The 13,977-nt window shown below is 42.5% G+C and overlaps 1 protein-coding gene across 1 annotated transcript in view; it reads left to right on the forward strand.

Moving 5' to 3' along the window:
• TSPAN15 (tetraspanin 15) overlaps positions 1 to 6,950 on the forward strand; it is a 32,814-nt gene extending 25,864 nt beyond the window's left edge. The window contains exons 6-8 of the mRNA XM_075934942.1: positions 5,630 to 5,677; positions 5,787 to 5,903; positions 6,738 to 6,950. Of these exons, the coding sequence (XP_075791057.1) occupies positions 5,630 to 5,677; positions 5,787 to 5,903; positions 6,738 to 6,890 (318 nt within the window). The 3' untranslated portion in view covers positions 6,891 to 6,950. The remainder of the gene's footprint in view (positions 1 to 5,629; positions 5,678 to 5,786; positions 5,904 to 6,737) is intronic.
• Positions 6,951 to 13,977: the final 7,027 nt, after the last annotated feature.

Consider the following 13,977-nt stretch of genomic DNA (forward strand, 5'->3'; position numbering starts at 1 on the left):
TTGTAAAGGGGAAAATAATTCTGAATTGGCTGCATACTAAATGCTTCTCTTATCCTTGTTAATTTGCACATCACATCTATGTTCTTAGGACAGTTCATGCTTTACCTTTAGCGTTATATGCATTCACATGCGTGTACACAGCAAACATGCACGCACATGCTTAATTAGCAATTCATCCCCAGTGATGAGAAACCTGAATACTTTCAATGAGAAACTAACCCTCTCCTTTCCTCAGTGGTGTGATACACAGCAGGAAAATTGGTTTGAATAGCTCAAAAATGCCTCTGCTCTTCTTGCTGCATGCCTGAAAGCAGTGAATGTCAACTTACTGACAGGCAGAAACTAACTGTGACGGAGGTGCGGTCACAGACGATCCCTGGGGGTGCCTCCTGGGGTGCTGACGCAGCCACTACCTCTTGCCTTCCCGCTCTCTGGTGCTCCTCACTGCCCGGTCCTGCTGGGCCAGCTCTGCTGGTCTCCCCCAGCCAAGGCCCCGAGCTGAGGTCCCTGCCCCCACCGAGAAGCAGTATAGACACCGAACCACTTCAGGTCCAAGGAGAGTGCAGTTTAGGGCCCAGCCTCCTGAGAGATCACTCCCCAGATGGGATCAAACCCCAAAGAATTAGGTGAGCCCCCTTTAACAATGAAAGGGGGAATGTGCACACTGGTTGCCCCCCCAGGTAACAATCGCTTACACTGGGTTTGATAGAAAATGAAAATGGTTTTATTAAGTTAAAGCAGTAGGATTTAAGTAGTAATAAGAGAAAGTAGGCAGAGCAAAGTAAGTTACAAATCAAAAGAAACAAAACCGCTTGGCTAATTCTTCACTGAAACCTCAGTGCAAACTTAAACTCACCCTAAAACCTCATTTCTAGCTCCCACTCTAAACCAGGGCTCTCCGCCCCACGCTGGGGTCTCAGGCTCCTTCCTTCAGGTGCAGCCCAGCCAAAAGAGCCAGGCCTCTCCTTTCCTATTCCTTTTGTTAAGGGGTTGTGGCCGCTCTCTCTGAAGCACGGCTCAGACTTAAGGACAAAAGATAGTTTAACAGTGGCTCATCTAGAAGTTGCAGGTAACACCCTCCATGTCTCCCATTCACACATTTGAAACTCACATAGTATTCCCCGCTCCATGTGTCTAATTTTACACAGATTAATAATACATACCACAGAGTAAGATAAACAGAACCAGCAGATCATGACATGAAGATCGATGGGTTACATGAAATAATTCGCTCAAACCACCTTTGAGTTGTATATATTCGTGTCCATGAGTCCATTTCATAAAGCATGGGGGGAGGGGAGACTCCGTCACACTAACTTTTCTGTTTTTAATCTGAACCCTTCCAAAAATACTGAGCAGGGTTAGAGCATTGGTTAGAGCAGGGGATGTCAAACTGTGGATAGAGACCCCCAAAGTGCATCACAATCCCATTTTAATAAGGTTGCCAGGACTGATATTAGACTTGCTGAGGCCCAAGACCAAGCCCCACCACTCCAGAATGAAGCCAAAGCCAGAGGGTTTCAGCCATTTTTTTGGGAGCCCCCAGCCCCACCTAGGGATGTAATAGAACACAAGAACGGCCGTACTGGGTCAGACCAAAGGTCCTTCTAGCCCAGCATCCTGTCTACCGACAGTGGCCAGCACCAGGTGCCCCAGAGACGGTGGACTGAAGACAATGATCAAGTGATTTGTCTCCTGCCATCTCTCTCCAGCCTCTGACAAACAGAGGCCAAGGACACCATTTTATCCTCTGGCTAATAGCCTTTTATGGACCTAACCTCCATGAAATTATCTAGCTTCTCTTTAAACTCTGTTATAGTCCTAGCCTTCACAGCCTCCTCTGGCAAGGAGTTCCACAGGTTGACTACACGCTGTGTGAAGAAGAACTTTCTTTTATTAGTTTTAAACCTGCTCCCCATTAATAGTGTACTCAATTAACCGATTATCGGATAAGCAAAGCTTATAGGTTAATACTATAGACTACATGCATTTCCCTCCCCTCTCCACTGGTCAGGGGCTGCTGCCACCCTGCATTGCTGCCTCTGTATAAGAGGCAGCAGCACAGGGCGACAGGCAGCTGGTCCATGAGGGAAACTGGTTTTTGAACTAGTTCTCCTTGTGAACCAGCTCCTGCCTGGCACCCCACGTGGAGTGGCAGGGGACTCCTTGGGACAGCGGACCGAGTGCACTGGCTGCTAGCTCCACCTCTGGGGACCATAGAATAGTCAACTAACCAATAAAAATTCACGAGATTACTCGACTATTCAATAACCGATATTTAACATCCCTAGTCCCACCTCTAGCCCCGCCCCTTCTGATGAGGCCCTGCCACTTCCCTGCCCCCAACCACAGGAAGGGGAGGGAAGCAGGCAGGTGCGTGCTCGCCCCAGCCTCCCCAACCCCAGGGCACTGGGGAGGGAGGAGGGTGTGCAGCATGGCCCCAGCCTCCCTAGCCTGGGAGGAGGGCACGCTATGCAAACCAGACCTTCTTGTCCCGGAGCACCAGGGGAGGCAGGAGGGCACGCTGCATGGTCCAGCCTTGGAGCACCAGGAGGATGGGCGCTGGGGGCAGCAACACTCTGCCCCCAGAACGCCTATGGTAGGTGTTCTGAGAGCGGGCCCAAGCCAGGTGATTTGGGAAGGCAAAGCCTTCCCCTGCTTTGGTTACTGGATTCCCATGGCTTCAGTCTTGGGCAGTGGGGCTCAGGTTACAGGCCCCCTGCTTGGAGTTGAAACATTTGTGCTTTGTCCCTCCCCACACCCAGGGTGGCGGGGCTCAGGTTTTCAACCCCCTCTTGGAGTCGTGTAGTAATTTTTTTTTGTCAGAAGGGGTTTGTGGTACAATGAAGTTTGAGAACCGCTGGAACAGTTTCAATATCTATCATACACATCATAATCAATTTGTAACCAGTGCTGTTATTTTGAAGGGTGAATTTGATAAAGAAACAATTATAAATATTAGAAATACCTTTCACACATTTTTCACTTTTTGAAAGTGAAATCTGTATACAAGACAGAAAAATAAGGTACTTGTGTAATTCCTCAAAGTTGTTCTTTGTGCAGTTCCATGATTTCCTGTTCCTGACCAAATTCATTTTTAAATGAGGGAATCTGGCATTAGTATCTGTACATGCTGCATAAATGTTTCTTCACATGCCCAGGTACTTACAGTTCTTCTTCAAGTGATTGCTCGTGTCCATTCCATGTAGGTGTGCGTGCTGCGTGCATGCGTCATCGGAAGTTTTTCCCCTAGCAGTTGGGCCAGCAGAGGAGCACTGACTGATCTGCAGGTCCTCAAGACGCTTTCCTCAGGTGTTTATTGGCAACCTTGAGAACCTTTGTTTATGCAGCATCACTAATTAGCACAGCCATTCATTGGATAATCATCCTCACAATAGGTGGTCGAAGCCCATTGCTCCCTCCCAGTCAGAGAACATTTAAATACAAGCACAGAGCCCATATTTATAACTTTACATATAAAAATCATACAAGTTTATGAGTAGCATACATAGAATCAGCATAACATGAGCTTTCATTTGACACCTCACATGGCCCACTTCGTACAGAATTTGGGGCAAACACACAGTAGTGGGTGCAACAATGTCCTGCCTATTCACATTAAAATCCAGTAATGTGACACAGGCTTTACCCACATGTCCAACAGCCCATTTGTCAGTGGGACCTTAACATGGTCCTGACCAGACTCACAGGCCCCTACTTCGAGCCTCTGGTGACCTGTTGGTTGCTGTACCTTTCCTGGAAGGTGTCGTTCTTAGTGGCTATCACGTCAGCCAGACATGTGTCAGAGTTAAGAGCCCTTACCTCTCACACTCACCCCTTACACAGTCTTCTTCAAGGACAAGGTTAGGCAACGCCATCTCCCCACCTTCTCACTGAAGGTGGTGTCCCACTTTTATGTCTCTTAAGAATTTTTTTCCCCAATGTTTTACCCCAAGCGCACGTTCTACACACGCTAGATGTCAGGAGAGCACTGGCTTTTTATTTAGACAGGATGAAGCTGTTTCGTAAGTCTCCACAGTTGTTTGTGGTAATCGCAAAGAGGCTCAAGGGCCAGCCAGTCTCTGCTTATAGGATTTCTTCATGGATAACCTCCTGCATCAAGGAGTGTTATGGTCTGGCTGGGGTTCTGGCCCCACCTCTCATGCCCCACTAGGGCACAGGCCTCCTCTACTGCTTTGGTGGTTCAGGTCCCTATTCTGGACATCTGTAGGACTGCCACGTGGTCTTTGGTCCATACCTTTGCTAACCACTATGCTCTGGCTCACTAGGCTAGGGAGGATGCAGCCCTTGGTAGGACTGTCCTCTGCTCAGTGGAAAGTTAGAACTCTGACCCTGCCTCCTGGGGTTTCTGCTTTGAAGTCACCTACATGGAATGGACATGAGCAATCACTTGAAAAATCAAAAATGGTTACTTCTTTGTAAGTGTTGTTCTTCGAGATGTGTTGCTCAAGTCCATTCCAAATCTCGCCCACCTTCCCTTCTTCGGAGTAGTCTGGTAAGAAGGAAGTGAGGAGGTGGAGGGCCAGCAGGGGTATATATTAGCCAATATAGTGGTGCCATTCCAGGGGGCTCCCCTGCTGGCCCAACAGGTACTGCTAGAGGAAAAACTTCTGATGACACATGCACGCAGCATACACACCTACATGGAATGGACATGAGCAATACATCTCAAAGAACAACAGTTGCGAAGGTAAGTAACCATTTTTTCTCCAGCATGGATACAAGGCTACCGTGTTGTCTTTTTTACCGGGTGCCAACAGACATGCCAGGCCCCAGGCAATGTGGGGGCGGAGGGCCTGGTTCTGTGCTCCCATAGTAGGGAGGGACTCATTGGAAGAGGCAGGGCCAGGGCAGCCATCCTCCATGAGCTCTCAAAGATGGTTCCAAGATTGCTTCAGCTAGCTCCTTCTGTACCTTTGACTACATCTAACTCATTCTAAATAGTCTTTAACTTGTTCTTTCCCTATTCAGGCTTTTGTTCCTTCTCACTTGTCATTAATAATATTTGTCCTAAGCATCAGGTCACAATTTACCTTTTTAATGAAGACTGAAACAAAACAGATGCTAAATACCTCAGGCTTCTTGGTGTCTCTGGTTTAAGTATGTGCCCCTTACACTGACATAGGAAAACTCTCTCTCCAAATGGCCTAAAGCCATGGTAAACATACTGGTGTTGACACAGTGCGAGTGTAGACGTTTTGTAACTTGTATCTATCCTAATTGTCCTCCAGCAGTTGTTTTACAATGATTTGTTCCCTGTGACAATGATTTCTTTGGTCACCATAAATTTCACTGGCCATGGGTCACAGACACCAGAAGCAACCATCCTTTTAAAATACCTTTGTATTTTTGAATACCTTTTCCTGATTGCCCAGCTTGGCAAGCACACTTAGCAGCTCATCCTAGTGTGCAATGGCCTAGCCATCCATGCACAGGACATGATCGTAGCTGAACAAGGAGGGCCTGTCAGGAAAAGAGGCTGTGTAGGCCCAGCTATGGCTTTCCTATATGCTTTGAAGTTGCCTTTACATAAATATAAGTGAAAAATAAAAACATTTCATTTTGAAATTCTTTTTTAAAATTTTTGACATTTATTTTTTCTTTTCAGACAGATATTATGAACACTATGTGTGGATATAAAACTATTGACAAAGAGGTAAATAAAATATCTTAATTGTAAAGCATTTCATGTTTCTTCTTTCTAAGTTTTGATAGGGTTAATATTAAATAAGTGTTTTTAGAAGATATATTTCATTATTTTACAGCGTTTGAGTGTTCAACACATTATATATTCCCGAGGATGCACACATGCAGTCCTCATTTGGTTCTTAGACAACTACAGCATCATGGCTGGTGTCCTGCTTGGCATATTGATTCCTCAGGTAAGTCTATGTCATTACATTGTCCGTTAAGAGGAATGTTTGGTTCATTGCCTTGGTAGACAAAATGGCATTTGATTTTATAGTTAATGAAATAAACTTATGTGGCTGGAACTTTGTGACAGCAATATCATAGTGAGCAATTTTTCATGACCCTTATCTACTTCACCTGGATTCTGCCCACTAATCTGTCTCCTCCAGGACTTATTCTAACATTCCATACTACAGGCATCAGTATCTTTTTTTTTTTTAAATAGCTGATCATAAATACAGTTCCTTCATTCCCCCAAATGTGGATTTTCTCTTCTCCAAGATTGTGCTGTCTTGAGCCCCCAATTTTCATATATCAATACTAGGGGTCTGCGCCCCCTGGTCATTATGCTTGCCAACCTCTTTCTGTCTGGGGGTAAGTGTCTGGCTGGGGGGAGAGGGCAGAAGCAGGCCGGGGGTGCGGAGTCTTGGCAGAAGAGGGGAGCAGGCTGGGAGGGTTGGGCTCAGATGGTGGAGAGGACTCTGTGTGGCCTGGGTGGGGTGGGATGTCAGGCTCAGATGGCAGAAAGGACCCAGCCCCAGCAGCTCCTCCCCAGTGGCACAGCCCCAGAGCATGAAGCAGGAGCTGGAGTTGAAGCTGACCATGCCCGGAGGGGACAGCACTGAGGCTGGCCACAGCAAGCAGCTGAGAACGGAGGCAGGCAGTGGCAGCAGCATGAGGATGCTGATGTGATGACATCATTCAGTAGTCCTGCAGGAACATTTTTTTATATATATAGATTTAGAGTGGGAGGTTGGATAAGCAGTACGTTGTCTCCTATTTATGTTTGCTGTTTTATTTTTCAGTTCCTTGGAGTGTTGTTATCTTTACTTTACATAACTCGTGTAGAGGATATCATTGCTGAACACAAACTTGATGAGAGTCTTCTTGAAGGAGCGCAGCAGAAATCAGAAACTGGAATTGAAGGCGCAGGTTGCTGCATGTGTTATCCTGAGTAATATAGTGGCCATGCAAGACCTCAAGTGCTGTTTAAAAAAAAATAAAAACAAATTTTGTGATGTTTCTTGTATGTATTTCTGCAGATCTTAAAGGTCTTGATGCTAATTAGCCTTTCTTATTTAAAAACCCCCACACCCTTCTACTTCCAAAACAAAACCTTAACTTTCTCCACCGTGTGCTCTTAACTACTTTTCCTGTGGATATCAGTTTTGAGAATGCTTTGAATTTTCACAGGATCTCTCAGGCCTTGCACTGCAGACTGCTAGATCTCATGAGAATTAAAAGGTGGACCAGGTAATCCTGTATACTTTAAAGGAATGGGAGTTCTGCAGAGGCAAAAGCATTGCCACCATAGATCAGTTTAAACATTTATTGTGGTGCTTTTTTCAACTCTACTGCCCCAGGCAGCAGTTTGTGTCTAATTCATGCTCTGTATCTCCTGTCCTGTCCTCATTTATATATCTAAGGCAGTACATGGCCTTCAGGTTTGACTCTTTAATTGCACAAGCCCAGGGATCTACCCTCCTAGATGGTGGTTGACTAAACATTTTTGTATGACTATTGAAAGACCCGTGGCGAGGAATACTTTATGTTGGGAAAACTGAGACCTAATTTTTTTGAAAGAGCTTTTGTATTTTAGTTTAACATATTTAAATAGTTATATTTTCAAATTGATTCCTAATCAGAAGAGAGACTTCTGTGTTTTTGTCTAATAAGCCAAATTGTGATATTAAATACAGCACAGGCTTTGTTATCTGGCATGCAAGGGGAATGGGGACTGCTGGTTAATTAAATGTGCCAGTTATTTGAGCTTTTCTGAATACAAAAATGTTTAAGAAATGAAATAACCATACTTAACACTACAGCTTTTAACATTGCACTGTATTACTGTATACACTACGGCTACGTCTAGACTGGCATGATTTTCTGCAAATGCTTTTAACTGAAAGGTTTTTCCATTAAAAGCATTTGCGGAAAAGAGCGTCTAGATTGGCACGGATGCTTTTCCCCAAAAGCACTTTTTGCGGAAAAGCGTCCGTGCCAATCTAGATGCGGTTTTGCGCAAGAAAGCCCCGATCGCCATTTTCGCGATTGGGGCTTTTTTGTGCAAAACAATACCGCGTTGTCTACACTGGCCCTCTTGCGCAAAAGCATTTGCGCAAGAGGGCTTTTGCCCGAACGGGAGCAGCATAGCATTTCCGCAAGAACACTGACAATCTTACATGAGATCGTCAGTGTTTTTGCGGAAATTCAAGCAGCCAGTGTAGACATCTGGAAAATTTTTCCGCAAAAGCAGATGCTTTAGCGGAAAAACTTGCCAGTCTAGACGCAGCCTACAACTTTTAACACTATTACTGTATACAACACTGTAATTTACTGTTCCTGTACTGCCCCAGGGTAATCAATATCAGCAACTTCTACTGTCGATGTTGATGATGCTGGTCCAGTGGCATAAGCTGCAGAAGCTTTTGAAGCAACTTGCAGATGTCTGCCTGCCAGCAAGTCAGTTACCTTTTCTTGAGGAAATTGTGAATAATGTGCAGCTGCATGACTTCCTGAGAAGAATAAGACGACTGATGCTCAGTGAACTTCACCAAAGTTTCCACACACTATGCAGCAGTAGGCCAAGAGATTCTGAATCTATTTCTTCTGCACTTCTTTCCATATGGACAACCATTTCTATAATTTCAGAGTCTGTCAGGGTTTTTGTAACATCTAGATTTTGATCGGCATTTACCCACTCTGTAACTTCATTATCCTTCAGTTTACTGATTGGGTTTGTGGGGTTGCTATTTTGAAGTATCTGCAGTAGTGATTTACTTTTTGAAGCCCTGAAATTCTTCTTTAGAGGACCCTTCCACAAATACTACTTGTCCCACAATTTTCTCCAGGCTTCTTTAAAGTTGTTGGGTTGACAGCAGACCAGGCACATGCCACACTGAAGATAGCATCCTTGAGCTGTACCATGACTGAAATTCTTGGATTGTTCCTTTAAAGTTTAGCAGCTTCCTCATAAAATCCCTCCTGTAGATGACTTTCAGGTTCTGAAAATTCCCAGATCCATTGGCCGCATAAGTGAGGTGACATTTGCAGGCAGGAAGACTGTGAAAATATTGTCAGATACAAGCTCTGCTTCAGAAGGGTGAGCTCAACAGTTATCTAAAACCAGAATAATCTTTGTGTCTTCTGGCACGTCAAGTTTTTAGGTGGTCTTTCACAGCAGGAAGGTATAGTGGGACAAACACACAGATATGTCTTTGTACTCCACTGGCAGATGGACAATACCCTTGAATGCTCTTGGCCACTTGAATTTTGAAACCACAAGCAACTTGATTTTGGTTGTGCCAGCAGAATTTGCTCACATAAGCAGAGTGATATGGCCCTTGTTCCTCTTGAATCCACCAACCTCACTTGCACCAGCAAGGGTTGAAGAGAGCAGGCAATGCTAAAAGTGTCCCGTTTCATCAGCATTGTAGATGTTCTCTGGGATTACGCCATGCTTCCCAGTCAGCTTCTTAAAAACACACACAGTATCTTTCTGTGACCTCATGATCAACAGACTGTTTCTCTCCAGAGACATTAAGCCTTCTAATACCATGCCACATCTTAAAGCATCCCAGCCAACCATCAGAAAAACACAGGTCTAGGTCATTTCCATCAACTGATAAGTCTTTGGCCTTTTCGATCAACATTGGGCCAGAAATTTGATCACCCTCAGAACATTTAAAGGAGAACCATTCATCAAGTGCGTTGTCTTAATTGCTCCAATTTTGGTTTATGCAAAATACGGCATTTCTTAATTGCTTTGGTTGTCTCAGCACTTGACATGAATTTCATCAGGTCTGCCTTCTGCACCTTCATCTCATAGATTGTCGACAAGCCAACGCCAAACTCTTGCATCAAGTGGCTCCTGTTTTCCCCTCTTTCAAGGCACCTAATTAGGCCCAATTTCTGGGCTATAGTCAGTATAAATGTTTTCTTTTCTGTCCTTTGCCTGTTGCTGGTGTATTGCCAGCCATAGCTGCAGAATGGCTCAGATAATATCTGGTGATGGCTCTCTATTATACAGTACTGTACTCAGAGGCAGGATAAGAACAGCCTTTACTGCCACAAGTTTACAATTGAGACTTCCACAAGTGCTGGAAAATGATGCCGGATGACTGTTGGAATTTTTCTGTTTAACAGAAGGGGGCATTGTATTGCCATCTATGGCAGATGCCAGTTAAGAGTTTTCTGGATATTAAAGTGCTGGATAACACAAGGCCATTTTCCCCTACCATTGACACCCACATTTTCACATAAAAAATTATGAATGGGACACATCCAGCCCACTTAATTAGCTTCATCAACACAGATCATACAATTGACAGGTGCTTCTTTTGTAGTTGTATATATCTTGGATTCTGTTATTTCCACTTCAACTCATCTGATGAAGTGGGTCTTACCCACAAAAACTCATAATCCTATATATTTTTGTTAGTCTCTAGAGTGCCACAGGACTACACGTTGTTTTTAAAGTTATAGACTAACACAGCTACTCCCCTGAAAGCTTGTACTGTACATGTTTTAATAACTTTTTCATGCTGTCCTGACTAGGATTGACAACTTTGGTTGGGAGAATTCCTAGAGGTTTCATCACGTGACATAATCTTTAACTAAAGATTAATCTTTTATTCCTGGAGACTTCAGGATAATCCTGGAAGGCTGGCAATCCTAGTGTCTTATTTAATGACATAATGTAACTGCCTGTAATGCAGCACACTTTCATAGATGAATCTTATGTGCCTTTTAAATAATTTATGTATATGATAGTATTGGGTCTGTCAGGTAATGCTTTGACAAACTTTTTAACACAATTTATTACTGTACAGATTTTGTATGTGAGCTATTGGATGTTTGGCTAATTTAAATCTTGTAAATACTGTATTTTCTTCACCAAGTAAATTAACTAGATTGCCTATTGATTTTTGGAGTTCTGTTATGTGCAGATATTTCATTTTCAAATTGTATTGTTCTAATAAACAATAAATGTTGTGATTTTTTTAAAAATACCTTATTTAAAACTGATTTCAATTATAATTTTAAAGAGGAACTGTACTAGATTTGAGATATTGACAAAAATAATCTTTTCCCTAGTCTATTTTTCATGAACTCTTAGGCAAGTGCAGAGAAGTTCAGTTTTTATGTGGCTGTAGGATTAGTGAGTTACATTGTTATATTCAACTACTTGCAATAATAAGATGTTTATACAGCAACAGAAACAGTTTGTTTTTTTTCTTGAGAATTTTGAAGGTTTGGGAATCAACAGTCTGCATAGTATTTCAGCCTTTTTGACTGGTGAAGAATATCTCGTTTCCCCTTCAACTCTATCATCTGCAATTCTCTTTAGAACCTGTTCCCTTTAGATGCCTGTTCTTCCTCTGCTTTTCTTTGCTCGCTCTTTGTATTGTTAGAGGTGTAATCTAGCAATCTGAGCAAAATTGGGAACCAGAAGTATCTGAGTTTTACTCCTGGTTTTGACACTGATTTGTCCTATGGTTTTGGATAAGTTAACCTCTGTGCCTATATTTTTCTTTCTGTAAAATGGAAACTGAATTTTCTGAAGGTGTTGTGAGGACTAATCCATATTTTGTCTGAACATGTTCTCTGAAGAATTTCCAACCTCTGCCGTACTCACAGGCAAAAAGTGGTGGTATTATGGGGTTCTCTAAATAAATAATAGCCAAATATTAGGCCAGGAAATCTTTTTCTGCTGTTTTTGTTTTTGCCTTCATCGGCCCTTCCTTTTTTGATACTCTTATGTGGCATGGCAAAAATCCAGCATCACCTTTTTTCCCTGACTTTTTCTCTCATTCCTCTTTTATTTCCTTTTCATTCATTCATCTTGTTCTCTTTGCTCATTTCCCCTCCCATTTCTTCTTCGCTTTCCTCACTTGCCAGGGGTCTCTTCAAAGGTCGTTGGTGCCAGAAATGTCTGACTTGTTCTTAAATAACAATAAATACTATCATAGGAATCGGGGGGGGGGGGAGTGGAGGGGGGAGAGGACAGTCCTATTGGACCATGTCAGTTCAGGATCATCCCTACAGTACATTTTTAGAGTTGCATCCAGATAATTGTTAAATATTTCTGACTGTTTCACAGCTTTATAGAGCTCAAGAAGTTTTCCTTAATGTTTATACTGGGTTGCACTTGTCTCTCTTATGGGTCACCTTTGGCAAGCTTAAGGGGAAAAGGTGTGTTTTAAAGAAGGATTTGAATAAAGAGACAGAATTGTAAATGAAGGGGGCATTTTCATTTGTAAATGAAAAGAGGAATCAAGATGAAGGACTAGTGAAGGATAAAGAGGGGTATTTTTGAGCAGCTTAGGCAAAAGGTACTTTTTTTTTGCAGGAAGCAGAACACAATGGAGTAGAAAAGTGAGAGCTGAGATGTAGGCAGAGGTATAATATTGAACATGAAGACATAAATCTTGAACTTATTGTGGAAAATGAGAGGAAGCCAATGTCGGACTGTCCCGTGGTGATCCAGGAGTGTGAGTACCAACCTCAGGACAGATTGTTAAGAACTAGCGCACAAGCCCCAAACTAACTATGAATTCCATACTTAGATTTCACCAATCAGTTATCAAGTGTAAACTTCTCAGGCGCTGTAACAGTCACAGACCTATTCTGACCTATCTTGTCACCTAAGCAAGCTTGCCTTTGTGATAAATGGTCCCTTTTACCAAGAATCAGCAATCCCAAAGGAGCAGTCACTTATCCCAGGTCATGTGCACCTTACATCTCACACCAAAGACAATGCTTGTAGCCAATCCTAAAATAAATTATACACTGATTTATTATATAGGAAAATGAAATCAAAGTGTTATTTACAAGGTTAAAACAGGTAAACATATATACAGAGAAATGGGTTCCAATCTTCCATTTCAAAAAGTAATAGACACTTTTGTAATAAAGAAGCTCTATTTGTCCTTTAGGGCTAACCCATGTTTAGCAGCTGGTGATCCCTTGTTTATGCCTAGAAACCTTGCCCCTACTGTCCAAGGAACAATGAAATACAGTTAATCCTTGTTATGGGTTTTTATTCTCATTTCTCCTTCTGCTTCGAGCTGCAAATTTAGTTTACTGGAGGAATTCACTTGCAGGACTCATCTTCCTGGTTGAAAGCAGAGTGAACATCAAAGTTATTTGCTGTTTAATGTGTCTGGTGTTAATGGACCTTCCTTCTTGGGCAGGATATACCTACCTTTGGTAGGAGACTAGCATTTCACACTTCTTAATATTTCTCTCCTATCTCATGATTTACAGTTACAGAGGTTTATAGTGCAAGTGCTCAAATATTACCTTACAATATTGGATTCAGATGTTTTTAAGTAAAAGTAATACATGCAGCAACTCAAAAGCATTCTATATAAAGTCTAAACACATTGTTGCAATTCTAATATCTATTTCAACAATACAAATACTTTAATGGGTGAAATACACTGATTTTAAATACATATTTGCCAGTAGTAAATTGAAACTTGGGGACTGTGCAGATGCCTGATCTACCAGAGTCATAGCCAGCACAGAATTTCGAAGTGGTAAATTGATATAAGGGTGATTGGGATATTTTGAATAGATAGTGATAAGGTAAGATGTGGGATGGCCAGAAAAGTAGAAGTTGGGGTAGACCTAGCAAATACTGACTAAAGCATAACCAAGAATTTGTGTAGGAAGAATGGAAAGGAAAGAATAATTATTGCTAGCTAAAGACAATTCTCCTTCAAGGGGTCCTATGTTTTAGCAAAAACTCTTGTGTTCCATTCTCCACACTGTGTGTGTGAGGTCAGCTGATTATTATGAGCCATGGATAGTTATGAGAGTATCTGACCATTTTCTGCATTAAAAAGTAAAACACGTATATTTAATGAATGTTTTACACATATGTTGACACTACACTCTGTCAGTCTTGGTCAAATTACTTTTACATTTTCAGGCTTCTGGTGATTGAAGAGAAAAACCGCACAAATCAGGAGGCATCTGAAATCAAGAACATACCGATAGGAGGGGCCAAGGTGAACTCTGCATGGCTGCTGCCCTGAT

Source organism: Pelodiscus sinensis, chromosome 8 (assembly GCF_049634645.1).
Source record: "Pelodiscus sinensis isolate JC-2024 chromosome 8, ASM4963464v1, whole genome shotgun sequence".
Taxonomy (NCBI): Eukaryota; Metazoa; Chordata; order Testudines; family Trionychidae; genus Pelodiscus; species Pelodiscus sinensis.